The sequence below is a fragment of the Oncorhynchus keta genome, chromosome 13, assembly GCF_023373465.1.
Source record: "Oncorhynchus keta strain PuntledgeMale-10-30-2019 chromosome 13, Oket_V2, whole genome shotgun sequence".
In the NCBI taxonomy this organism is placed as follows: domain Eukaryota; kingdom Metazoa; phylum Chordata; class Actinopteri; order Salmoniformes; family Salmonidae; genus Oncorhynchus; species Oncorhynchus keta.
This window is the reverse complement of record NC_068433.1, coordinates 15,752,872-15,780,266: the sequence shown is the minus strand read 5'-3', so window position 1 is coordinate 15,780,266 and position 27,395 is coordinate 15,752,872. Positions and strand designations below refer to the sequence as shown.

The 27,395-nt window shown below is 40.7% G+C and overlaps 1 protein-coding gene across 1 annotated transcript; it reads left to right on the top strand.

The window, feature by feature from the left end:
- Positions 1–19,890: 19,890 nt before the first annotated feature.
- Positions 19,891–22,123, top strand: LOC118392624 (alpha-2 adrenergic receptor-like). The gene has a single exon (XM_035784669.1). The coding sequence runs from the start codon at positions 20,124–20,126 to the stop codon at positions 21,423–21,425; it is 1,302 nt and encodes a 433-aa protein (XP_035640562.1). The 5' UTR covers positions 19,891–20,123; the 3' UTR covers positions 21,426–22,123.
- The last annotated feature ends 5,272 nt before the right edge of the window (positions 22,124–27,395 follow it).

The following is a 27,395-nucleotide window of genomic DNA, read 5'->3' as shown; positions in this document are numbered from 1 at the left end:
CCAGCTATGGGGATGCCACAGGTTCAGTTAGGTTGTCAATGACTGCATGGATTCAGTGCGTCAATGTTCTTTCAGAATGGGTGGAAGTAATGAAAATCATCCTACCAGTTGACCGATAATACATTGATTTGACTTGTGAGACATAGTGCCAGGTGTATCTATTGTGTGCAAGCTAATGATATCTCCATATACTGCAAGTATGTGTATTACATACTTGTGAGGGTATGTGACTGACATCAGAATGTACACAACAACCCAGCAGGGGTCTTTTTGAGTCTCTTCCAGTGAGCTCATGGCTCCTCTTGTGAGGTCATCAGATGTGAAGCTCTGACAAACTTCCCAACTCTCTCAAAAGTCAAAGGTTCACATCCTCCCTTGATCCCCTTAGCTTTGCTCCTGATCAGTGAAGAAGCATGACCTTCATTATGATTGTTATGCAGACAGGTCGCCATTGTTTGCACGACTAAAGGGGAACCACTGACAAACAGCACCATTAAACGGGGCTGTCTTGGGAGAGCGAGTTGAAAGTTGTGATTGATCAAATGACTGGGCTGCGCAGTTCTAATTAAATTGCAGCCTATCGCCCGTTGACGACGCTCACGTTGATGAAACACACACCCAGGGCCTTTGACCATTCCAAACACATTTCATCCCCTTGACAACGGTTCACCCCAAATGAGCTGCTGCAGCTTACTGTCACTGGGAGACTGATGTTTGGATCAGTGCTCTCCATGAATTCTGTCCTCCAGGCCCATTGACCATTCTAGAGTGGCTTACTCAATGACAAGTCCCCTTGAGATTCATAACAAAGACATGTAGCGTGCGTCATGTCTCTCATTTGCGTTGTGAATATTGTGTCAACTAAATTTCCTTCTTATACATTGTAATAATAGCCTAACCATTCAATTACATGTTAATACTCATTAATCAGTTCATGACTTGAGACAACTTAATTAGCTTTTCCACGCTGATTAAAAATAAACTCCACACATAATAAGCAGCAAACAAAAGAAACCCCACCCAATTTGTCCTTGTACTGTAAGTCCCATCCAATTGTTTAGTATTCGTTCTCATGCCTTGATTCGCAATTGGATTTCTACACGCATTTAACAGTATGATTCTCACACTTCAATGGCAGTCTTGGGAGAACATTTGTTCCTTCAGTTCCTCTTGACTGGCTGCTAGGGCCGGATTTATGTATGTTGAATCCTACCCTGTTGTAATGGCATTAGAGCCACCCGCCCACACACTCGGTCTCGGCACAGGAAGCAACCGCTTCTGCGTTTGAAGTGAAATCTCTTTTCTCCTTCGCTCTGTGGCTGCCAGGGGAAGTCAATTCTCACACCCAGCGTGTGAGCTGCCATCCGCCCAGCACATTATTAATGTGTGAAGGGTATGTGAAGGTGAACGTGACACCTAATCAGATGGAGGCGGGAGAAGACGTTGGTGTCTTAATTAAGCTTAAACAGGAGACTAACAGGAGCCTCAAAGTGTGATACATTTTTTATGATGAAATGTTCTGGGGAAATTGCTGACTTTTTTGGTCTCCCTGGATTTCTTGTTTTTACAGTGAGCTTATTCAGAGGCCTGGACTAGAGTAGGCTACTTGTTATCACTATCCTCCAACTCACACACACACTTTCCCCCTCACACACACATTCAGATGGCCACATGAAGGCTACTCCACTTTAGGAGACACCCGAGGAAGAAATTGTAAATTAGACCTTGCCATTTAAAAAAAACATGTAGGAGATTTTGTGAGCAATAAAAAAAAAACTATGAAATTAAATCTCAAAATCAAATTTTCAACACCGAGAACATACAAGTCAAACAACAAAACAAGTTGAAAATGGCATTCCTGTCGTGCTGTATCACCGCCTGGTACGACGACTGCATCGGCCACAACCGCAGGGCTCTCCAGGACAACAACTACCCGAGCCACTGCCTGTTCACCCCGCTATCATCCAGAAGGCCAAGTCAGTACAGGTGCATCAAAGCTGGGACCGAGAGACTGAAAAACAGCTTCTATCTCAAGGCCATCAGACTGTTAAATAGCCATCACTAGCACAGAGAGGCTGCTGCCTATATACACAGACTTGAAATCATTGGCCACTTGGAACACTAGTGACTTTAATAATGTCATTTTAATCATGTTTACATATCTTGCATTACTCATCTCATATGTGTATACTGTATTCTATACTATTCTACTGTATCTTAGTCTATGCCGCTCTGACATTGCTCGTCCTTATATTTATATATTCTTAATTCCATTCCTTACTTAGATTTGTGAGTATTGGTTATATGTTGTGTAATTGTTAGATAATACTTGTTAGATATTGCTGTACTGTCAGAACTAGAAGCACTAGCATTTCACTGCACCTGCAATGACATCGGCTAAACATGTGTATGTGACCAGTACAATTTGATTTGATTTGATTTGAAAGACATGGCTTTTATATTGTTGTACATAGTGGCCTGTGTTATCAACAACATTAAATTATAGCTATTTGTGTCAAACATACTCTTTCATCAAGACTGTACTTTCATATTTAACTGTTGGGGTAATTGGTTTTTACATTTAACAGTTGGGTAATTGGTTTTTACAGTGAGTTACGAGACAGCATTGGAATGCAGTGTGCATTGCTGTCATATACCATAGCATGTTAAGAACAACCCAACTTCTAATTGCAGTACATAATAAATGTGGAGCTATGGCTCTCCAAACGTCGTAATGCCTTGGCATTGGCCCAAGTAATACCAATAACATGCTTAGCAGAAGCAGGTTCTCTTCAGTCTTCAGCATTTGTGTTAAATTGTTAAATATCTCCTTTGTGAGGAAGTCATTGATTCCTCTTGCCTGAAGTGGACCTACTAAATAGTCAAGGACCAGCCAAATAATGTTAGTGCCATTCAAAAGCTTCTGACTCAACTAATGGATACAGCTTCTGCAAATCCCGAGCTATAACAGTTATCAGGGCCTGTAGTTATGAAGGATAACCGATCCTTTCAATAGCACATAGTTTGTTTCTTAACTAGGCTAAATATCATTAGCAAATACCCAACTGTATGCATGAAAATGTGAATAAGACATTCTTCTACTGTATGATGCAACAGTTTGTGTTTCAGCTCCTGCAGAAAAAGTCATTTATCCTACATGACCTACAGCACATGTAAACATCCTTTGACAGTATACAGTAGGTCATGTTTTCTGTGGTCTTAAAAAACCCAGCTGGCTTCACAATATAATTGCATCAAAAGTGTTACTTATCTATACAGTATGTTCAGGAGAGGGTTCAATGAATAACTAAGAAAGAAGCATTAACACAAGTTATCTGTTGCACTATTAATAGTATGTGTTGACAGCTTGACAAGCCCATCGTTCTGTAGGAGCACTCCAAAGAAAAACGACACACTGCACTAAAATATATCCACAGACTTTTAAATCAGCATGGTTCTCCAGAGAGAAAAAAAAAACAAATGAATATAGCTGCGAGCAGCAATGAACGAGGTTCACAGGATGACAGAAAGGACACAGGATCTGTTGGGTATCAAAGAAAGCAGTCTTATCATGTAGGAACTTCCTTTATGTGCAATCATTGAAAGCATTACCATGTTTCTCTCAATACCACAACGATGACACAAATGAAGTTAAGTCTAGTGCTGTAGGTTGGTTATCTTTGAATGCAGCAGGTAATCATTCTCAAATTAATTAGGGGCTAATTCATTGAGTCTATAAACTAAATCTGGAGTCAATCTGACTTATGGTTCATGAGAATAAGATTTTTAAAGTATTTTTTTGTATTAGCATATGTGCTAACATGCACCTATAGGTACATTGTAGACATATTTCAATGCACCAACAAAAACAACATCTGGAGTGAATTGACGTATGGTTCAAGAGGAGAAGATAATTGCAGAGGATTTTGAGCATTAGCGTTACATGTGCAAATAATGAGTTGTTAATAGTTTCCTTTGTTTTTGAAGACATCAATACCAAATCAGTGTTTCATCTTAGTGATGTCCATGATAGTAATGACAAGAGACAAGTTGATAGGCCACTGTGGAGTGGATTAAAACCAGGGTGTCTGTAGTGATGCCTCTAGCACTGAGATGCAGAGCCTTGGACCGCTGCACCACTCTGAAGTCAGTAACTCAGTCATCTTTTGGCCAATCTCAAATTAAATCAAGACTTGTACCATGGGCCCACATTCCAGATTTGGTGTCATTTGGTCCTATGGTTCATGACAAGGTTTTTAAAGTATTTTTTTGCATATTTTAGCATATTAGCGAATGTACTAATATGCATCTACTGGTATAGTGTGGCCATCTTTGAATGCATCAACGTTATTTTCTCAAATCCTTTAGACACTAATATGATGAGTCTAAACACAAAATATTGTGATTACTTTAAGCATTACTGTTACATAGTCAAAATGAATTGTTAATCATTTCCCATTTTTTAAAGATACAGTATCAATGACAAACTTAAAGGGTTCATCATGGTAAGGGCTTTGATGACCCTAAACATTTTTAAGTAGATAGACCATTGTGAAGTGGATTTACAAAGTATGTAAATGGACACTTAAAATGGGATTTCCTGATTTAACAATAATTCAGCCATCTCCTAACCAATCCCTTATCTGAGATGTATCATGCGCCTACATACCAAATTATGTTATTTGGATTTATGGTTCATGATAATACATTTTTCTAAGAAAAAAAATCCAAGATGGAGGAATCTCCATCCTGATGGAACTCATGGTCCTTGAGGCAAATTCTTTCAACATGAGGAAAGACACCTAAATACAACATTTTAAGTCTAATGGGGGGGATATGATGGATTAAGAATGACTGTTTAAAACAGCGCCACATATAGGCCAATTGCTGCCATTCTTTCTGATCAAGTTAATCATGGCCTCTAGTTCGCATGTGTGCCAAATTAGAAATAAAGTTACCAATCTATGCTAGAGTTATCTGTCCATGTCAAGGAAACCCTGTGAACCCCTAAGGATGTTTAAGTCTGGATATTTTTTTTGTCTTGTTTTTAGCTCACAATTAGCCATCTCCTATCAGACCTTCTTGGCTATGTTAACGTAAACTACATGACCAAAAGTATGTGAACACCTGCTCGTCGAACATCTCATTCCAAAATCATAGGCATTAATATGGAGTTGGGCCCCCTTTTGCTGCAAGAACAGCCTCCACTGTTCTGGGATGGCTTTCCACTAGATGTTGGAACATTGCTGTGGGGACTTGCTTCCATTCAGCCACAAGAGCATTACTGAGGTTGAGCACTGATGTTGGGCGATTAGGCCTGGATCACAGTGTTCCAATTCATCCCAAAGGTGTTCGATGGGGATGAGGTCAGGGCTTTGTGCAAGTCAAGTTCTCCCACACCAATCTCAACAAACCATTTCTGTATGGACCTCGCTTTGTGCACGGGGGCATTGTCATGCTAAAACAGGAAAGGGCTTTCCCCAACTGTTGCCACAAAGTTGGAAGCACAGAATCATCTAGAATGTCATTGTATTCTGTAGCGTTAAGATTTCCCTTCACTGGAAATAAGGGGTCTAGTATGAACCATGAAAAACAGCCCCAGACCATTATTCCTCTTCCAACAAACTTTACAGTGGGCACTATACATTTGGGCAGGTTCTCTTGGCATCCGCCAAACCCAGATTCGTCCGCCAGACTTCCAGATGGTGACACGTGATTCATCACTCCAGAGAACGCTTTCCACTGCTCCAGAGTATAATGCTTGGTATTGAGCCGACGCTTGGTATTGTGCATGGTGATCTTAGGCTTGTGTGTGGCTGGTCGGCCATGGAAACCCATTTCATGAAGCTCCTGACACACAGTTATTATGCTGACGTTGCTTCCAGAGGCAATTTTGAAGTTGGCTGTGAGTGTTGCAACCAAGGACAAACAATTTTTACGCACTACTCGCTTCAGCACTCATCGGCCCCGTTTTGTGAGCTTGTGTGGCCTACCACTTCACGGCTGAGCCGTTGTTACTCCTAGACATTTCCACTTCACAATAACAGCCCTTACAGTTGACCGGGGCAGCTCTAACAGGGCAGAAATTTGAGAAACTGACAAGTTGGAAAGGTGGCATCCTATGACAGTGCCACGTTGAAAGTCACTGAGCTCTCCAGTACGGGCCATTCCACTGCCAATGTTTGTCTATGGAGATTGCATGGCTGAGCGCTCGATTCTATACACCTGTCAGCAACAGGTGTGCCTGAAATAGCCTAATCCACAAATTTTAAGGGGTGTCCACTGACTTTTGCGTAAATCTGAGGAACAGTGGAGACAGAGTATTCAGTTTGGTCCTTCATGCATGAAAGTTAGGGTACCACATCCCTGCATCTGGCAAAATAACCACTAATAATACCCAGGAGTCAAAATGGAGTCCACTGACACTACTCCTAATATTGACACACTGATCGGAAATAATTTTGTTCTTCTCTCGTTTTACGGGTGTTAGAAATATTATGAATAAATGAATAAACAATATCCCCATTTCAAATAGAACTGTAACTAAGTAAACTTATACTCTGTTTTAATATATCTGATTAACCATATGAATTCATAAGAAGGGATTGTGTGACACAGAAAAGGAGTAATTAAAGTTAATAAACACCATTCCAACTAGGAAGAAAGAAATGGTTTGTGGATTAAGTAAACAGATAAGGTAGTTAACCTATGGTTAAACTGACGAAACTGAGCTCTGGGGTGTTTTAGATAAGGAAGTGAGTGCATTCCTAGGTTTTCTGTTAATTAGAACTGTCAGCTAAATGGTGATCGATAATGTTGAGGGGTCAAAAGTTAATTAAATTATGTTGTGTGACCTGGGAGTGTGTTAGTAAGTTAGAATGAACTTTTAACCTCACTTTGTCCCGGTCGAGAGCAGGGGATTCTGTTAAGCAATGAAATGACGTCATGTTATTGTATATAAACTGTTGCCCGTGGTAACGTGGCAGCGCGCTCCGAGAATCAATTCTGTTACCTATTATTGAAATGGCTGGTCTCCGTCTATTTTATGCAAACAAGAATCTTACAAATTCTCATAAAATAGATGAAGGGTTTTCAATTAATGAAAACACATTGGCATAATTAAATTACAGTAACAACGGGTCAGAAAACCAAACCAATATTCAAAGAATAGCTCCCAGAAATGATGCAGGCAACCTGTAAAGACACTGAAGCAAATACCCTGTCTATCTTAAGGGGTGAACCCTTGTGGTTAAAAAAAATACACCATGGCCCCAGAGCATTCATGTGGCACAAATGACCCATGCTGACAAACGGTCTTTAACCTCCAACCCAGAGTGATCCCCACTCTGCACGCACACACACACACACACACACACACACACACACACACACACACACACACACACACACACACACACACACACACACACACACACACACACACACACACACACGCACACCCTGGGGTAGACCACTGCATCTGTCTGTTCCATGTTAAAACCTCTTAGATGTAAATATATCACAAACCTCTGAGGTACCTTATTGCTATTATAAACTGGTTACCAACGTAATTAAAGCAGTAAAGATATACCTGTGGTATATGGTCTGATATATCACGGCTGTCAGCCAATCAGCATTCAGTGCTCGAACCACACAGTTTATAATATTTTATACAGTATGACCCCTGGTATACAAAACACACATTGGCACACACACACACACACACACACACACACACACACACACACACACACACACACACACACACACACACACACACACACACACACACACACACACACACACACACACACACACACACGCACACCCTGGGGTAGACCACTGCATCTGTCTGTTCCATGTTAAAACCTCTTAGATGTAAAGTCCCCTGGATTGCATTGAGCGATAGCCCTGGTTCCTAAGGACACAGTAGTATATTTTCTGAGCCTGTGTTACATAGGATGTGAAATCTGAAACCACTTGAAGCTGGAATGTCCCTCATAAAATTTACAGTGCCTTGCAAAATTATTCATCCCCCTTGGCGTTTTTCAATTTTATTGCATTACAACCTGTAATTTGAATGGATTTTTATTGGGATCTCATGTAATGGACATACACAAAATATTCCAAAATGGTGAAGTGAAATGAAAAAAATAGAAAACTGAAAAGTGGTGCGTGCATATGTATTCACCCCCTTTGCTATGAAGCCCTTAAATAAGATCTGGAGCAATAAATTACCTTCAGAAGTCACATAATTATTTAAATAAAGTCCACCTGTGTGCAATCTAAGTGTCACATGATCTCAGTATGTATACACCTGTTCTGCAAGGCCCCAGAATATGCAACACCACTAAGCAAGGGGCACCACCAAGCAAGCGGCACCATGAAGACCAAGGAGCTCTCCAAACAGGTCAGGAACAAAGTTGTGGAGAAGTACAGATCAGGGTTGAGTTATATGGACATCAAGGAAAACGCTATGTCTGGCGCAAATCCAACACCTCGCATCACCCCGAGAACATCATCCCATCAGCAGGGACTGGGATACTGGTCAGAATTGAAGGAATGATGGATGGCGCTAAATACTGGCAAATTATTTGCCATTAATTTGTACCTGTTTCAGTGTTGACGCCACCTGGTAGTTCACCTTGACGCCACCATTTCCAGTCACAACTTGTAGACTTGTTTACGTGCTGCTGTGCAGTTTGTTGTTAACCTCACTTTGCTACCTGCCAACTTTACGGATTTTACTTTTTAATTACCGTTTTAGATTTGTATTTTTTCCCGCTTGACTTTTTCATTCAAGGACTTCAGGACCTCCACCAGCCGAATCTAAGTGGTAACATTAACATTATGCCTTGTAATTGCAGTTGCTCTACTAATAATATACAGGAGAACGATCACCTTATGGCGAGGATAGCCATGCTGCAAGCCCAGCTTCAGACGCAATCATTAGGCAAGTGTAATTTAAGTTTAGGAAAGGATGAAACTGCGTCTGTGCCACCAATAAGTACAGATAGTAGTATAAATCCCCTCGCACAGTCCCCGAGCCGGACAATTTTGTCATGGCTTCTGGAAGGAAATGCTGTAGGAATGCTCAACCGGTGTCGCTCATTTAGTCGACAGAAACATTCAACCGGTTCTCCCCATTAGGCAACGGGGTCGGAGTCAGAGACCGAGCCTTCTCTGGTCTTTCCTCTTCCCGTTACGGGGTTTGAGATGTCGAAGCCTCCCACCATTAGCTCTGTCAAATTGAAAACCCTAGTCATTGGCGACTCAATTACCCATAGTATTAGACTTAAAACGAATCATCCAGCGATCATACACTGTTTACCAGGGGGCAGGGCTACTAACGTTAAGGCTAATCTAAAGATGGTGCTGGCTAAGGCTAAAACTGGCGAGTGTAGAGAGTATAGGGATATTGTTATCCACGTCGGCACCAACGATGTTAGGATGAAACAGTCAGAGGTCACCAAGCGCAACATAGCTTTAGCGTGTAAATCAGCTAAAAAGATATGTCGGCATCAAGTAATTGTCTCTGGCCCCCTCCAAGTTAGGGGGAGGGATGAGCTCTACAGCAGAGTCTCAGGCCCCCTCTTTCTGGGACTCGCCCACAAACAGGACCAAGCCTGGACTGCTGAGGAGTGACGGACTCCATCCTAGCTGGAGGGGTGCTCTCATCTTATTTACAAACATAGACAGGGCTCTAACTCCCGTAGCTCCACAATGAGATAGGGTGCAGGTCAGGCAGCAGGCTGTTAGCCAGCTTAGTGGAGTCTGCCATTAGCACAGTCAGTGTAGCCAGCTCAGATATCCACATTGAGATCTTGTCTGTGCCTCGATCTGGGTTGGGCAAAACTAAACATGGCGGTGTTCGCCTTAGCAATCTCACTGGAATGAAGACCTTCTCCATTCCTGTCATTATTGAAAGAGATTGTAATATCTCACATCTCAAAATAGGGCTACTTAATGTTAGATCTCTCACTCCTAAGGCAGTTATAGTCAATTAACTAATCACTGATCATAATCTTGATGTGATTGGCCTGACTGAAACATGGCTTAAGCCTGATGAATTTACTGTGTTAAATGAGGCCTCTCCTCCTGGTTACACTATTGACCATATCCCCTGCGCAACCTGCAAAGGCAAAGGTGTTGCTAACATTTACGATAGAAAATGTCAATTTACACAAAAAAACAAGTGCGTTTTCGTCTTTTGAACTTCTAGTCATGAAATATATGCAGCCTACACTTTTTATATATACTGTTTACAGGTCTCCTCTCTGAGTTTCCTGAATTCCTATCGGATCTTGTCGTCATGGCAGATCATTTTCTCATTTTTGGTGACTTTAATATTCACATGGAAAGGTCCACAGACCCACTCCAAAAGGCTTTCGGAGCCATCATCGACTCAGTGGGTTTTGTCCAACATGTCTCTGGACCTACTCACTGCCACAGTCCTACTCTGGACCTTGTTTTGTCCTGTGGAATAAATGTTGTGGATCTTAATGTTTTTCCTCATAATCCTGGACTATCGGACCACCATTTTATTACATTTGCAATCGCAACAACTAATCTGCTCAGACCCCAACCAAGGGTCATCAGAAGTCGTGCTATAAATTCTCAGACAACCCAACGATTCCTTCCAGACTCCCTCCACCTACCCAAGGGTGTCAGAGGACAAAAATCAGTTAACCACCTAACTGAGGAACTCAATTTAACCTTGCGTAATACTCTAGATGTAATTACACCCCTAAAAACAAAATACATTTGTCATAAGAAACTAGCGCCCTGGTGTACAGAAAATACTTGAGCCCTGAAACAAGCTTCCAGAAAATTGGAACGGAAATGGAGCTACACCAAACTGGAAGTAGTCCGACTAGTTTGGAAAGAGAGTACAGTGCAGTATCGAAGAGCTCGATCATCCTATTTTTCCAACTTAATTGAGGAAAATTAGAACAATCCAAAATACATTTTTGATACTGTTGCAAAGCTAACTAAAAAGCAGCATTCCCCAAGAGAGGATGGCTTTCACTTCAGCAGTGATAAATTCATGAACTTCTTTGACGAAAAGATTATGATCATGAACATTATGATCAAATTACGGACTACTCTTTAAATATGCATATTTTTTTGTTGTCCTGAGTCTGCACAACACTGCCAGGACCTAGGATCAAGAGAGACACTACAGTTTTTTAATACTATATATCTTGACACATTGATGAAAATAGTTATGTCCTCTAAACCTTCAAGTTGCATACTGGACCCTATTCCAACTAAACTACTGAAAGAGCTGCTTCCTGTGCTTGGCCCTCATATGCTGAAATGAATCCACCTATCCACCCTATCCACCGGATGTGTACCAAACTCACTACAAGTGGCAGTAATAAAGCCTCTCTTGAAATGCCAAACCTTGACCCAGAAAATATAAAAATCGGCTTATATCAAATCTCCCATTCCTCTCAAGACAAACAATGTATACAAAAAACTTCAGTCTGGTTTTAGACCCCATCATAGCACTGAGACTGCACTTGTGAAGGTGGTAAATGACCTTTTAATGGCATCAGACCGAGACTCTGCATCTGTCCTCATGCTCCTAGACCTTAGTGCTATTTTTGATACCATCGATCACCACATTCTTTTGGAGAGATTGGAAATCCAAATTGGTCTACACTGACAAGTTCTGGCCTGGTTCAGATCTTATCAGTCGGAAAGATATCAGTTTGTCTCTGTAGATGGTTTGTCCTCTGACAAATCAACTGTAAATTTCAGTGTTCCTCAAGGCTCCGTTTTAGGACCACTATTGTTTTCACTATATATTTTACCTCTTGGTGATGTCATTCAGAAACATAATGTTAACATTCATTGCTATGCGTACAACACACAGCGGTACATTTCGATGAAACACGGTGAAGCTCCAAAAGTGCCCTCCCTGGAAGCCTGTGTTTCAGAAAAAAGGAAGTGGATGGCGGCAACTTTTCTACTTTTAAACTTGGACAAAACAGAGATGCTAGTTCTAGGTCCCAAGAAACAAAGAGATCTTCTGTTGAATCTGACAATTAATCTTGATGGCTGTACAGTCATCTAAAAAAAACAGTGTAGGACCTCGGCATTACTCTGGACCCTGATCTCTTTTTTTGACAAACATATCAAGACTGTTTCATGGACAGCTTTTTTCCATCTACGTAATATTGCAAAAATCTGAAACTTTCTCTCCAAAAATGTATCCATGCTTTTGTCACTCCTAGATTAGATTACTGCAATGCTCTACTTTCCGGCTACCCGGATAAAGCACTAAATAAACTTCAGTTAATGCTAAACACTTCAGTTAGTGCTAAACACTAGAATCCTGACTAGAACCAAAAAATGTGGTCATATTACTCCAGTGCTAGCCTCTCTACACTGGCTTCCTGTTAAGGCTAGGGCTGATTTCAAGGTTTTACTGCTAACCTATAAAGCATTACATGGGCTTGCTCCTGCCTATCTTTCTGATTTGGTCCTGCCATACATACCTACAAGTACGCTACGGTCACAAGACGCAGGCTCCTTACTGTCCCTCAAATTTCTAAGCAAACAGCTGGAGGCAGGGCTTTTGCCTAAAGAGCTCCATTTTTATGGAATGGTCTGCCTGTCTATGTGAGAGACACAGACTTGGTCTCGACCTTTAAGTCAATTGAAGACTCATCTCTTCAGTAGGTCCTGATTGAGTGTAGTCTGGCCCAGGAGTGAAGGGGAACGGAAAGGCACTGGAGCAACGAACTGCCCTTGCTATCTCTGCCTGGCCGGTTCCCCACTCTCCACTGGGATTCTCTGCCTCTAACCCTAAACAGAGTCACTGGCTTACTGGTCCTCTTCCATGCCGTCCCTGGGAGGGGTGCGTCACTTGAGTGGGTTGAATCACTGACGTGATCTTCCTGTCCGAGTTGGCACCTGTCCGGGTGCTGCTGCTCCAGTTTCAATTGTTCTGCCTGCGGCTATGGAACCATTGCCTGTTCACCGAACATGCTACCTTGTCCCAGACCTGCTGTTTTAAACTCTCTACAGAGAGCAGGTGCAGTAGAGATACTCTGAATGATTGGCTATGAAAAGCTATCTGATATCTACTCCTGAGGTGCTGACCTGTTGCACCCTCTACAACCACTGTGAATATTATTATTAGACCCTGCTGGTCATCTATGAACATTTGAACATTTTGGCCATGTTCTGTTATAATCTCCAATCAGCACAGCCAGAAGAGGACTGGCCACCATTATAGCCTGGTTCCTCTCTAGGTTTCTTCCTAGGTTCTGGCCTTTCTAGGGAGTTTTTCCTAGCCACCGTGCTTCTACACCTGCATTGCTTGCTGTTTGGGGTTTTAGGCTGGGTTTCTGTACAGCACTTTGTGACAGCTGAAGGAATTTCATCCCTTCTTAACCTGTTTGAGCCAATCAGTTTTGTTGTGACAAGATAGGAGTGGTATACAGAAGATAGCCCTGTTTGGTAAAAGACCAAGTCCATATTATGCCAAGAACAGCTCAAATAAGCAAAGAGAAATGACAGTCCATCATTACTTTAAGACATTTCAAGAACTTTGAATGTTTACTTCAAGTGCAGTCGCAAATACATCCGTTCACCCACACCGCGTCTCACAAAGACATGCGGTTGAAACCAAAAATCTCCAATTTGGACTCCAGACTAAATGACACATATCCACCGCAAGCAAGTTTCTTTCTTCTTCTTATTGGTGTCCTTTAGTAGTTGTTTCTTTGCATCAATTTGACCATGAAGGCCTGATTCACACAGACTTCTCTGAACAGTTGATGTTGAGATGTGTCTGTTACTTGAACTCTGTGAAGCATTTATTTGGGCTGCAATGTCTGAGGCTGGTAACTCTGTTGAACTTATCCTCTGCAGCAGAGGTAACTCTGGGTCTTCCATTCCTGTGGCAGTCCTAATGAGAGCCAGTTTCATCATAGAGCTTGATGGTTTAATGCGACTGCGCTTGAAGAAACGTTCAAAGTCCTTGAACTGTTCCGTATTGACTGACCTTCATGTCTTAAAGTAATGGACTGTTGTTTCGCATTAAGAAGGAAAGAAATTCCACAAATGAACTTTTAAGAAGGCACACCTGTTAATTGAAATGCATTCCAGGTGACTTACCTCATGAAGCTGGTTGAGAGAATGCCAAGATTGTGCAAAGCTGCCATCAAGGCAAAGGTGGCTATTTGAAGAATCTCAAATATAAAATATATTTTGATTTGTTTAACACTTTTTTGGTTACTACATGATTCCATATGTGTTATTTCATAGTCTTGATGTCTTCACTATTATTCTACAATGTAGAAAATAGTACAAATAAAGAAAAACCCTTTAGTAGGCGTTCTTAAACCTTTGACCGGTAGTGTATATTAAGTCAATCATATCAACACAAATTAATTTATCTAATGAGCTAACCATAGCAGCTGATTTTCTTAATTGAGTAGATTGACCAGGTATAGTCTTATGCTTTTAAAGTTCAGATTTTAATTTCAATTGAGCTCTTGAATTAGGAGTCTGGACACTACCCATCCCCCAGCCTGTTCTTGTTGAACACCACACTTGCTGACATGTTTATCAAAGCTGCACACACATGTACAATTTTACCAATTGTGGCCTCCTCCATGTTTTCCATTTTGTATTCACAAACGGAAGAGGAAGTGGCCCATCAAGAATATGGAACCTCCCCTTCAAGATGCCAATCACCCGCTCTATAACAAAATGTACTTGAATATTTCCATAATATTATTTTGGTTCATGAAATATGTCTTGTAACTTTTCCACATAGTTTGGTCTTTCGGCCGACGTGCCGTCCCTGTTCTTCCTATAACATCCTGACTATTCTCCACTCTGCTTTTCTCGGGCATGTTCAGCAGGATGCAACGTTTTAAAACATCTAGTGTGGCTGCGTTCAGTTGTTATGGTCCGGGCCTTTGGAACTAACCTGGTCTCAGAGTATTTCGTATTACTCTGTAGGTAAATCCGAAACACTCCATTTAATATGATATGTTACATTTTGTATGGCATGTATTCATTTGTGGATGTCCAACACCCATTTCATTTGATATGTTAAGAAATACAATTGAAATTATATGTAACAAATTTGCAAAACGTATGATATGATACTAATTTGAAAATGTTATAATATTTTACGAATTCTAGCTAGATGGCTAGGTGGCTAATGTTAGCTAGCTGACTAATGTTAGCAAGACTAAGGGTTAGGATTGGTGGTTAGGGTTAAGGTTAGGGTTAAGTTTAGGAGTAAGGTTAAAGGGTTAAGGTTAGGGTTAGGAGAAGGGTTAACTAACATGCGAAGTAGTTGCAAAGTAGCTAGAAAGAAGTAAGTAGTTGAAAAGTTGCTAAAATGCTAAAGTTGACCCTGATGAGATTCGAACTCGCAACGTTTTGCGGTTTACGTCCACCCATCCACCCCAAACAACCACCCTACTTTCATTTTAACCATCTGTCTCACAAAGCATCCTTCACTCATGCTGCCAAACATACCCTCGTAAAACTGACCATCCTGCCGATCCTCGACTTCGGCGATGTCATTTACAAAATAGCCTTCAACACTCTACTCAACAAATTGGATGCAGTCTATCACAATTACACTGTACCGTAGAACAAGCATGTCTTTCTAACACATAGAAATAAAGAATTCTTAGGAGTCCTTCCTCTTCCTCAAACCTCAAGACAGTAGCATCATCATCATCAGGAACCTGCTTCCAATCAGCTCTGCAATGTTAAAAATCCAACAGGAAGGTGAGGCGACAAAAATTAAAATAAAATGATAATAATAATAATAACTTTCGAAGAAATTAGGAAACTATTTCAGAAAAGTGCAAGGGTGTCAATATATTTGTATGGCACTGTAAATTCACGATATCAGGATGGTCTGACTCCGCTAGTTTGTTGCAACATCAGGCAGACTCGTCTTAGTGAGCTCATGCAGTCCTCTTTTGTCGACACATCACACATCAGAACTGGGTTCAGTCCATATAATCAGTTGTGTTAATGCCATAATTCAAAGTGATAATTATGAATGTTATTGTTTTAGATGTCTGAAGCATTATAACAGATTATAACATGCATATGATAACAGGTGTTATACCATGGTTATTAAGATCAAGTAGGTTTCATGATAGTGCTCTTATGCTGTAGCAATTTCAAGACAGCACCTGGAACACAGTAACAATATGCTGACCTATACCCGTGTTGACAGGTACCTGACAGCAGCACATCGAAGTTGACTGTGGACAACATGACATCCAAACGTCAGCACGCGTTTCAAAGCTGAGCCCTCAGCTGAACTGAGGAACACGCAGGCTGACACCAAGACCTTGTGGAACAACCAGGTCATTCTCATCATCACAACAGGCTGATGCACTGTACTTTCAAAGCTGTCATCACTGTGCTATGGCAGTTAAGGCAAATAACTAAGTTGTATTGCTTCATTACCAGTAACAGAAGTCCTCACAAGAATCGAAAATCAACTAAAAGTAAGATAAGTTTTGACATGTTTCCATAGCTCCCTTGTAAAAAAAATACTATTTTAGGCTGAGGGGTTAGGTTTAGGGTTAGAATTAAGGTTAGGGGTTAGGGGTTAGGGTTCGGGTTAAGGTTAGGGATTAAGGTTAGGGGTTGAGTTTGAAGTTAAAGTTAGGGTTAGGGTAAGTGTTAGTGCTAGGGTTAGGTTGAGGGTTAATATGATTTTGAATGGGAATCAATTGTTGCTCTCTAAAAAGCACTCACAAGTATAGTAAGACGTGTGTGTGTGTGTGTGTGTGTGTGTGTGTGTGTGTGTGTGTGTGTGTGTGTGTGTGTGTGTGTGTGTGTGTGTGTGTGTGTGTGTGTGCGTGCGTGCGTGCGTGCGTGCGTGCGTGCGTGCGTGCGTGCGTGTGAGGGAAAGGGATAAAAACGTTTATTCCTGCCATTAGTTGGAAACACTCTTCTGTTATAATATGTGTCTGACTGCTGTCTCCCTCTGCTCAGCTGATGAGCTCAACTCAAAACACCCAAAGGGCTCACAAAATTCCACCTTCCTCAATCTGCCATCAAAATGCTCTTATTGGGTTTCATTTGGTATGCAAATGAACACTTTCTCATTTTGTCTTTCTGTGGTTCTGACAATTTGACAAGCCCAAGCCCCAACTCCCTCTCTCTCTCTCTCTCTCTGTTTCTCTCTGTTTTTCTCCCTTTTTCTCTTTCTCTCTTTTTCTCTGTTTCTCTCTCGCTCTGTTTCTCTCTCGCTCTGTTTCTCTCTCTCTCTGTTTCTCTCTAACTCTCTAGCGCGCACACACACACAAACACAGGAGCTTCCTAAAGGTAGGAATCAAAGTAAACCAAGTGCTTTTGATTTAATCTTTATCCCTGGTATGTTTTCTTTTGTTTCAGTATTGTAATGCCGTAGACAAAAAATGTATATGGTAAGGAGTGATGATAGTCCGGTACAATAAACATTTTAAGTGACAATAAACATTTTCACATCCTGTCAAGGAAGGAACCCGCTAACAGGGCGTCTTGAGGGTATTCAGTGGTGTTCCAATTAGGTCCCTTAATAGGGTAAACCCACCAAACCCACCCAAAACCACTCATTCTTAATAATTTACAGAATTAAATAACACTAATATGTGAGAACAATATTTTTTGTGAACAAATGTTTCATTTTGTCTTATAACAAGGTTGGTGGCAACATGTGAACATTGTTGTGGAACTCTGTTGCAGCTCAAGTCGACTACAAAACAGTATCGGTGCATGGTAAAAAAAAAAGAAGCTAGCTTGGGTGCGTGAAACAAAAAATACTGAGTCACCCTTCTTGTAGACTAGTTGAACGCCAAAGCCATCCTCCTCTCTTTCATGTTGGCAAAACGGTCTAAGGTTCTGTCATACAGTACACTTTTAGTTTTTTAGCTAAAATGCTTCCTACTAGGTTCCTCACATGGGAAACAATGAACCCGCTAAGTTAGCTAGCTAGTTAACCTGGGCCTACTAGGCAACATATTGCACTTCAATCGTCTCAGGCCAGTGGCACAAAATGTTCATTTATGGTTAGATCAGACTCGCCGTCATCATCATTGCCCTGTACAGATAATTAAGTCCAAATCCCCATCTCCATCAATGGTTTAGGAAAGGGCCAATTTAGCACTGCAGGACAACAGCACAAGCTGACCAGAAACAGAAAAGCATGTTTGTCTAAGGAAATGATTTGTTTGGTATGCAGCCAAATCCAACCTGGTCTCGTTTGGGAAGTGTTTTGCTGCACCAGGACAACCCACAGCTCAGCTCAACGCAGATTGGCTAAATATGATTATTTATTTATCAAAGGAGGCCAAATTCTTGCTGGCGTCAGTCAATACAGCGGCAACATGTTTTTTTGGTCAAGACAGTATCAGATACGTGGTCTACACTTACTGAGACAGAGGGGCCCTGTTGCCCATGCTCTGATGATTTCTCCGGTGAGATTCAGCCATACGCGAATTGACTGAAAACTTCCTTGGGACGTTGTGTCATGGTCCCGTGAAGGTTTTAGTCACTTGAGGTTCCCATGTGTCCCAAACCATTATAAGTAAAGTAATTAAATGGTATGGAGGTTTTAAAGTAAGTGGTACGTTGTTCAGCTGAAATAGTGTCAAAATCTTTCATCCATTTGACATGATCACTACTGACTTTTCACTATGACCCTTCCTGGGATTTGAATTCACAACCTCTGGATCTGGGGTATGCTGATCATTCTGCAGTGCCACAAATTCTGTAGAATTTATTAAGTCCCCTACACATTCATTATCTATAATGCATCTCTGCATTTAGCAAAAGAGTGCCATCTGCGCTGCTATTTTAATCGGACTATTCTCTCATTGATTTCATTGATTTATTTCAGCAATTTGAGTTTGGGTTTTCAGTATAGTTGTCTAATGTAGGTGAGGCATATTATTCTGTTTTAATGTTACTCCTGAATCACTACAAGAAATATAATAATTTTTCTTCTGTGTATTTTTAACAGAGCTGAGATTTACTTTGAAGTGTAAAGGGTAGGAATAGTCCTACAGGTGAAACCTGGGAACTAGACTAAACCTCTAGTGGACCATGACACCATGAGTAAAGCAGTATGTTTACATACAGCTTTACTAATCTCATATGTATATGCTGCATTTCATTCTACTGTATTTCAGTCAATGCCACTCCGACATTGCTCGTCCTAATACTTACTTTAGATTTGTGTGTAGTGTTGTGAATTGTTAGATATTACTGCATTGTTGGCGCTAGGAACACAAGCATTTCGCTACACCCGCAATAACATCTGATAAATATGTGTATGTGACCAATAACATTTGATTTGATTTGACACAACGTCCTGATGACTTCAAGCGAACATTTCGTGACGTCCCAAGGATGTCCTTAAGACTCATTATTGTTTGCAGGAGATTACATTAGTAGATGCAGCAATACTGACCTCCAGCGTGTTGGAATAAAGGTGTGCCTAAATCACATTGATATTCAGGGCGCATCTCACATCTCTGAAATATTCGTGTGTTTCGCAAATGTACTTTTCTCCCTAATTTAATAATTACATACTTTTTTTAAATCCAGTGTATCGGCGTGGTTGACATTCAACGTGTGTCATCAATACATCATATGGTCAAAGCCTAATGACAGACAGCGTATTTCACTATAGTCGTCATTCACAAAATAGCCTATTGAACTGATATAACAAATAAAATAAATAAAAGCATCGCATACTGTAATTCAATGAGATTCCAGAAAATAATGCACTCTGTCGGAGGCGGGGCAGAAATCAGTTAGTTGTATGTGAGCAACACATGAGCGCTGACTGAGACAGCTTTCTGATGTAGAGCTCAACACGAGCGCTGAGAGAGAGCCAGCAGCAGCCGATATAGAAGGATTGCCTGTCATGCTATAACAGTATGCGTGTACAAGGCAAGGTGGCATGATCGTTTAGTCAATTAACCAGATATATATTGGGTAATGATTTGCCGTCTAATCCACGAGACATGCATTCCGTCAACATTGTTCTCATTTTCATTTGGGCAATGAATGGACTCTACATGCATAAAGTGAATGTCTTTCCCTGAACCAACCATTCTGGAATAAAATACATGGACGGGATGGATTCGTTTAACTCAAGCGGAGTTGACACGTTCCCCGTTGTCAACTTAAATTCCTCATCAGAAAGTCAATATTCTTCGGCTACAATAACGTGTCTTGCAGCACTTGTAAGTTTTCTTATTTTGTTTACAGTGGTCGGGAACGTTCTGGTTGTAATTGCGGTGTTAACAAGCCGGGCAATGAAAGCTCCCCAGAATCTGTTTTTGGTTTCGTTAGCCACCGCCGACATTCTGGTTGCCACTTTGGTGATGCCATTTTCTCTGGCAAACGAACTTATGGGCTACTGGTATTTCGGCAGAGTTTGGTGTGGAATTTACCTCGCTTTAGATGTCTTATTTTGCACTTCGTCCATCGTCCATCTGTGCGCAATCAGTTTGGACCGCTACTGGTCCGTTACGCAAGCTGTTGAATATAATCTCAAACGGACTCCTAAACGAGTGAAGTGTATTATCGTCATTGTATGGCTTATATCTGCCATGATATCTTCTCCTCCGTTAATATCAATAGACAAAAACAATGATAACTCTCAGTACCCAGGGTGTGAGCTGAACAATGACACTTGGTACATCCTCTCCTCTAGCATTGCGTCATTCTTTGCGCCTTGCCTAATCATGATATTAGTGTATATTAGAATATACCAAGTGGCCAAGACCAGGACCAGGGGCATGTCGGAGAAAAAACATGGTCCAGGTGAACATACAATGACTGAGAATGGGCTAAGCAAAGCCGCCTTGTGCAAAATCAACGGGGACAGAGAGACCGGGCACTGCCAGTGCCCACCCACGCCCAGCATGATGACCACAGAGGTTCATGATGAGGGGGACTTGGAGGAGAGCTCCTCCTCAGAGGACAAAGGTCACACCAAACCTCAGGGCCTGAACCATAAGAGGGTCAAGCGGGCCAGCCGGAAGAACAGTGCCATCTCCAAACACTCCAGCCGGATCTCTAGAGCCAGCAACAAATCCATGGACCTGTTCGCCTCCAGGAGGAAGAGGAGGAGGAGCTCTGTGTCCATGAAAAAGGTCTCCCAGGCCAGGGAGAAGAGGTTCACCTTTGTGCTGGCTGTAGTCATGGGGGTATTTGTGGTGTGCTGGTTCCCATTCTTCTTCAGCTACTGCCTGCACGGAGTGTGCGGGGACCCCTGTAAGATCCCCGATCCCCTCTTTAAATTCTTCTTCTGGATTGGTTACTGCAACAGCTCACTCAACCCCGCCATCTACACCATCTTCAACCAGGATTTCCGACGCGCCTTTCAGAAAATCCTTTGCAAGTCGTGGAAAAAATCCTTCTAGATATATGTGATAATGGGAGGGACAAGCCAGGACTAAATATGCCCTGAGATGACCATGACAATCTCAATATGGACATATGAAATCTACCATGGAATATTCATATGAAAGAAGCCTTTTTTGTATTCGACCATATGAACAATGCAACGTGCACACTGTACTTACAGTGGTCATACACATTGTCATGCTGTAACTCAATTGAGAGAGCATCATTCTGAACTACGCCTTCATATTCCCTCACAGGCAACTCTTGTGCTCTCATTACCCAACATATTTATGTTACTGGCCTGCATATTTGCCATTCACGTTCAGTGTGTGCATAGTGGTTCCCAGAACAAGATGTTCTGAAGTGTATCGCAAGGCTTTAACTCAATGTCACATTCGATATCTGGTACTCCTGAGTCCTATACAACCAAAGTAACACAATTTCCAGGCTAATCATGCTAATGCGGAAACACAGGGGTACTAGCCGGGCGCATCAGCAGTCTAATCCACTATGTTGACTTGTCATGGGTAATGATTTCCAAGTGGACCCTAGGGATTACAGACAAATGGTTGAGGTGTTGAGGGCTGAGTATATGTTTTTAAAACGTGGGCTACGGTTGTTCCTTTTATTTAGAATCGTAAGAAAAATCTGTATTTTTCAACCTGGATGCTGATGAATATATACCTAAGAATAAAACATAAAGTATTTATTTGAAGTACCTCTCTTGTGGGCTGTTTCTGTTAAATTATTTAGCATATTTCACATTTTGTTTTGCAAGTGGTGCTTTTTCTTATGCTTAAAGTAGTGGGCTATCATGCAAAATAAACGGTGAAGAAATCTTATCTGAGCTCTATTGTGATGTTGGACTTCTGTCATATGTATATACACACTGGAGCACTCTGACAATGATGCACATGTGTTTTGACAGTGATTGAGAGATACTGGGGTTGCCAAGTGTTGTTTTATGCAAGGGATTCTGAGATAGTGTGCTCTGCCAGCATCAATCACTGTCTAACGTGCACTCTCTAAGATGTCTGGCAACCCATTTGTCCCTCAGATGGTATACAAATAAGCTTTTTATGTTTAGACACTATAAACATGTTAACAGAACAGCTCCAGGACAACAATGCATTTACGTAATCCTTTCTATTCATAGACATTCGCTTGCACTGTCAAACAATTTAAAATGCAGGTCAAATATAATTAGGGAACGCTAAAGGGAGATGGTTAAAATGTCGCTGCAACAGCTTCCTGAAAAAGAAAATCTGTAATTAGCTGCCTAAATCATTATTTAGGGTAAAAACAATTCCTTTTTGGCAATCCTAATCAAGACTCTATTATCACACTATTGATATCATGTCTAATATCCCACCCATCCCATTGACTGGCTTGGGGGTGTTCTCACCATGGCTGCCCATTTTTCCCTCACCAATCCATAACATTCAGATGAGTGTCCATTCACAAAGGGAATGAAACAAGGAAGTATTCAAGAGTATTGGGACGTAGCCTGTTTGTTTTACTAAGTAGCCTCATAGATCCCTAGTGTAATGTAATGGCAACATTTTCTGAAGTTAACTGTGAAAATGATAGAAGCTGCAGTAATGGGGTCAACCAAAGTTCTCGTCCCCCTGACACAGATTGGCCATGTCAATACCAGGGTGTTGGTGACCTTTTAGCACAACAGGTTGGCTGAGAGGAGATAATCCAATATTCCCCACTGCCCTGTGGACATCAGCAAGGTGGAACTGAATCTTTCCTCCACTTTAAATTGCTGCTGTGTTTGGGGTGCCAATGTAACAGCTCTTTGTAATGTTTTTTTGTGTTTGTTCAAATGCAGTTCAGGATCTTAAGGATATAACATATAATACACAATTGGATGACGTAGTACACAGAAGAGAGGGACCCGTTTTGGCTCATGAGCACCACTTTCAAAGCTACTAGCTGAAATGATACAAACATTCTGGAGCATCACTTAAACTGCTGTTATGGTGTCAGTAAATGTAGACATGTAGACAGAGGTTGGTTTGTTTTATTCACCAGTAAAAAAACAAAAAACAGATTACATATACTGTATATGATATTGATGTAGGCTTTCTAAATTAATTATGTTAACCTTTTAACCTAACTAAATCTAACTAATTGAATTTGTATGTTTTATGATTTTCAATTGAGATCAGTTTAGCATTGACTGCATTGGACACATTACCCCCATTGACTTCCTGTGTAGGTGGGGTTTCCCCATACAAACATGAGGGAAGCTACTAGGCAACACGCAGCCCATCTATGACACAGAGGACTGTTAAAAAGGAATACATGCAACATTATCCACAAAGTTCAGTTCATGATTGATCCCAAATGTCTTACAAAACTTTCTTTGTCATTTTATCTCACTCTGTCAAATACTAATGCTGAGCGATTGTTAAACAACTAATTGACCGAAGACATCGGTTCAATTCATTGAATTCCATGTCGTTCAGTTTTTTTGTGAGCTCAATGTGCCATTTCTCTAGAGAGAAATCAAAATCAAGAAGGAACTGTGGAACGCTGTTGGGAGTTTTTAATAGGCAAATATTCAACCTGGTTCAGCTCAGAAAACGTGGTAATTAACTGCAATGACTAGAATGAATTGTGCCTATTCTGCTCCGGCTGACACGCATACCGAGTGAGAGAGGAACGTCAACAAAACAGCGATGAGAGGGATACAGACTTTTCAGGACTCGGGGTAGCTCTACCAGATTGATAGTTGTAGCAGTCTTGAAATCTTTATTTACTTTGAAGAACTACTAAAATAGTGATTTCATCAGACAGCTCTGCAGCATGAGCAGCTGTGGCAACCCAATAATCACGGGCTACCATTTTCACTAGCCAACTAGGAAAATAGTATGACTCATTGGGGAGGACAGAGATAACGTTAGATGGTTGTCTGGCTGCTACTGTGTAAGCAGAGAGGAGATAATGACTTTTAGAAATGAAAAAATAAAGTAATCAAACAAAAATAAGTAAATTACACAACTGAAATATTTTATTTAAGTAAAGTAATGTGAATAAATTATGGTTAATAAGTGATAAGCAGTAATGGGCCATCATGGGGCTATTTTTAATTGATTTATTCTGTGTTGTTAGAGATAATGGAATGTTATCTGTTGTCTTTTATATATATATATATATATATATATATATATACAGTGGGGCAAAAAAAGTATTTAGTCAGCCACCAATTGTGCAAGTTCTCCCACTTAAAAAGATGAGAAAGGCCTGTCATTTTCATCATAGGTACACTTCAACTATGACAGACGAAATTAGGGGAAAAAATCCAGAAAATCACATTGTAGGATTTTTTAATGATTTTTTTGCAAATTATAGTGGAAATAAGTATTTGGTCACCTACAAACAAGCAAGATTTCTGGCTCTCACAGACCTGTAACTTCTTCTTTAAGAAGCTCCTCTGTCCTCCACTCGTTACCTGTATTAATGGCACCTGTTTGAACTTGTTATCAGTATAAAAGGCACCTGTCCACAACCTCAAACAGCCACACTCCAAACTCCACTATGGCCAAGACCAAAGAGCTGTCAAAGGACACCAGAAACAAAATTGTAGACCTGCACCAGGCTGGGAAGACTGAATCTGCAATAGGTAAGCAGCTTGGTTTGAAGAAATCAACTGTGGGAGCAATTATTAGGAAATAGAAGACATACAAGACCACTGATAATCTCCCTCGATCTGGGGCTCCACGCAAGATCTCATCCCGTGGGGTCAAAATGATCACAAGAACGGTGAGCAAAAATCCCAGAACCACACGGGGGGACCTAGTGAATGACCTGCAGAGAGCTGGGACCAAAGTAACAAAGCCTACCATCAGTAACACACTACGCTGCCAGGGACTCAAATCCTGCAGTGCCAGACGTTTCCCCCTGCTTAAGCCAGTACATGTCCAGGCCCGTCTGATGCTAGAGAGCATTTGGATGATCCAGAAGACGATTGGGAGAATGTCATATGGTCAGATGAAACCAAAATATAACTTTTTTGCTACATATACTGTTAAAGTTGGAAGTTTACATACACTTAGGTTGGAGTCATTAAAACACTCCACAAATTTCTTGTCAACAAACTAGTTTTGGCAAGTCTGTTAGGACATCATTTTTGTAAAATTCCAGAAAATGATGTCATGGCTTTAGAAGCTTCTGATAGGCTAATTGGCATAATTTGAGTCAATTGGAGGTGTACCTGAGGATGTATTTCAAGGTCCACCTTCAAATTTAGTGCCTCTTCGCTTGATATCATGGGAAAATCAAAAGAAATCAATCAAGACCTCTGAAAAAAACACTCAAATTATGTTATTTAGCCTATCAGAAGCTTCTAAAGCCATGCCATCCTTTTATGGAATTTTCCAAGCTGTTTAAAGGCACAGTCAACTTAGTGTATGTAAACTTCTGACCCACTGGAATAGTGATACAAATTATTATAAGTGAAATAATCTGTAATCATTTGTTGGAAAGATTACTTGTGTCATGCACGAAGTAGATATCCTACCCGACTTACCAAAACTATAGTTTGTTAACAAGAAATTTGTGGAGAGGTTGAAAAACGAGTTTTAATGACTCCAACCTAAGTGTATGTAAACTTCCGACTTCAACTGTACATGGTACTTTTATATAAAGCTGTCACATAACAACAACACATTGCCAAACATAAGCTCTTTAATCCCTCTCAGTTCATCCCCCTATCACCATAGACCATCCTTGTTGGTTTCCATGTGCATATATTTTTAAATTGTAATGTGATGTTTTACATCATTTTTGTACCTTTCTAATCGTATAGTATCCACAGATTGTGAGCTAAAGATGAAAACCTTTCCAACGAGTATTATTATATTATATGTTATCCATGTTTTGGCAATTGAACGTTCTCAATATTTGGCTCTGTAATTTCCATTAAAAAGGTCTAAAATAAATTCAAGGTCATATTTCATAATGCATTGAAAAAAAATAATTGAAATTGAAAACCGTGATTATTTTGTTCAAACCGAACTGAAACTGTACCGTCCTCAAAAAGCACTCATCGCTCAGCACTATCAAATACTAAAGTGGCATTTCATGCTACAGTTGTATTGAATCTCTTTCTTTATAATGTCAGACAGATTTTTTTGCTTTATCATAGTTTACCATGCCATCATCATCCAATGTTGTTCTGGCAATTTAATGGCAGATTTTGGTAAGGCCAGTACTATCATAGTGTCAAATAAAAGGGAGCAAGTACTTAAAACATGGACCGAGACGGTGTGGTTGTAATTATTTGTGATTCATCCTTGTGTATTTCATCTTACTCAGCTCAAGCAATCGAGGTTACTATTAAAAAGGTATCACTGAAAGCTTTATATAACAATATAGCGTTGATTCTTATATGAAAACACTGAAAACACTGTGCATATTTGCTTTCAATTCCAGGTAAATCTACATTTGTTGAAATCAATAGGGGGGGGCAAGATAGAATCTCTGTGTTGGTAGGATACAGATATGACACATGGTTCCTCAAGTGGGAGCATTAAGAGGGAATGACGTCCGGATCGATATTGTACATAGGCCTACTGTACTGTATAGTACTACTAATGGAGTATGCTCTTACCAAAGTAAAGCCTCCGAGAAGGCCTTGAAGGCAATCTTCCATGGAGAAAAAAGCTTGTTATCAAGGGAATATTTCCCGATGATTTGTTTCATTCATTCTGTGAATCTAACAGGTTTGAGAGGTTGGATTTCTGCTGCAACCGATACCAACAGATTATGAAATAGGTTCGGATGGCTGTCTTTGTTTTAATCTTTCCTGTTTGCTTTCCTGAAAATGCAGCAGTGTTATAAACAAGAGCATTGTAACAGTGTAGTCAGTCCTTGCTGATTTGTATGTTTATTTTGGCTTGTGACTGTCATGGTTAACAGCCTGGAAAATCCTGCTGATTAAAATGTAATAGAATGGTCTATACCATGTCTCATTG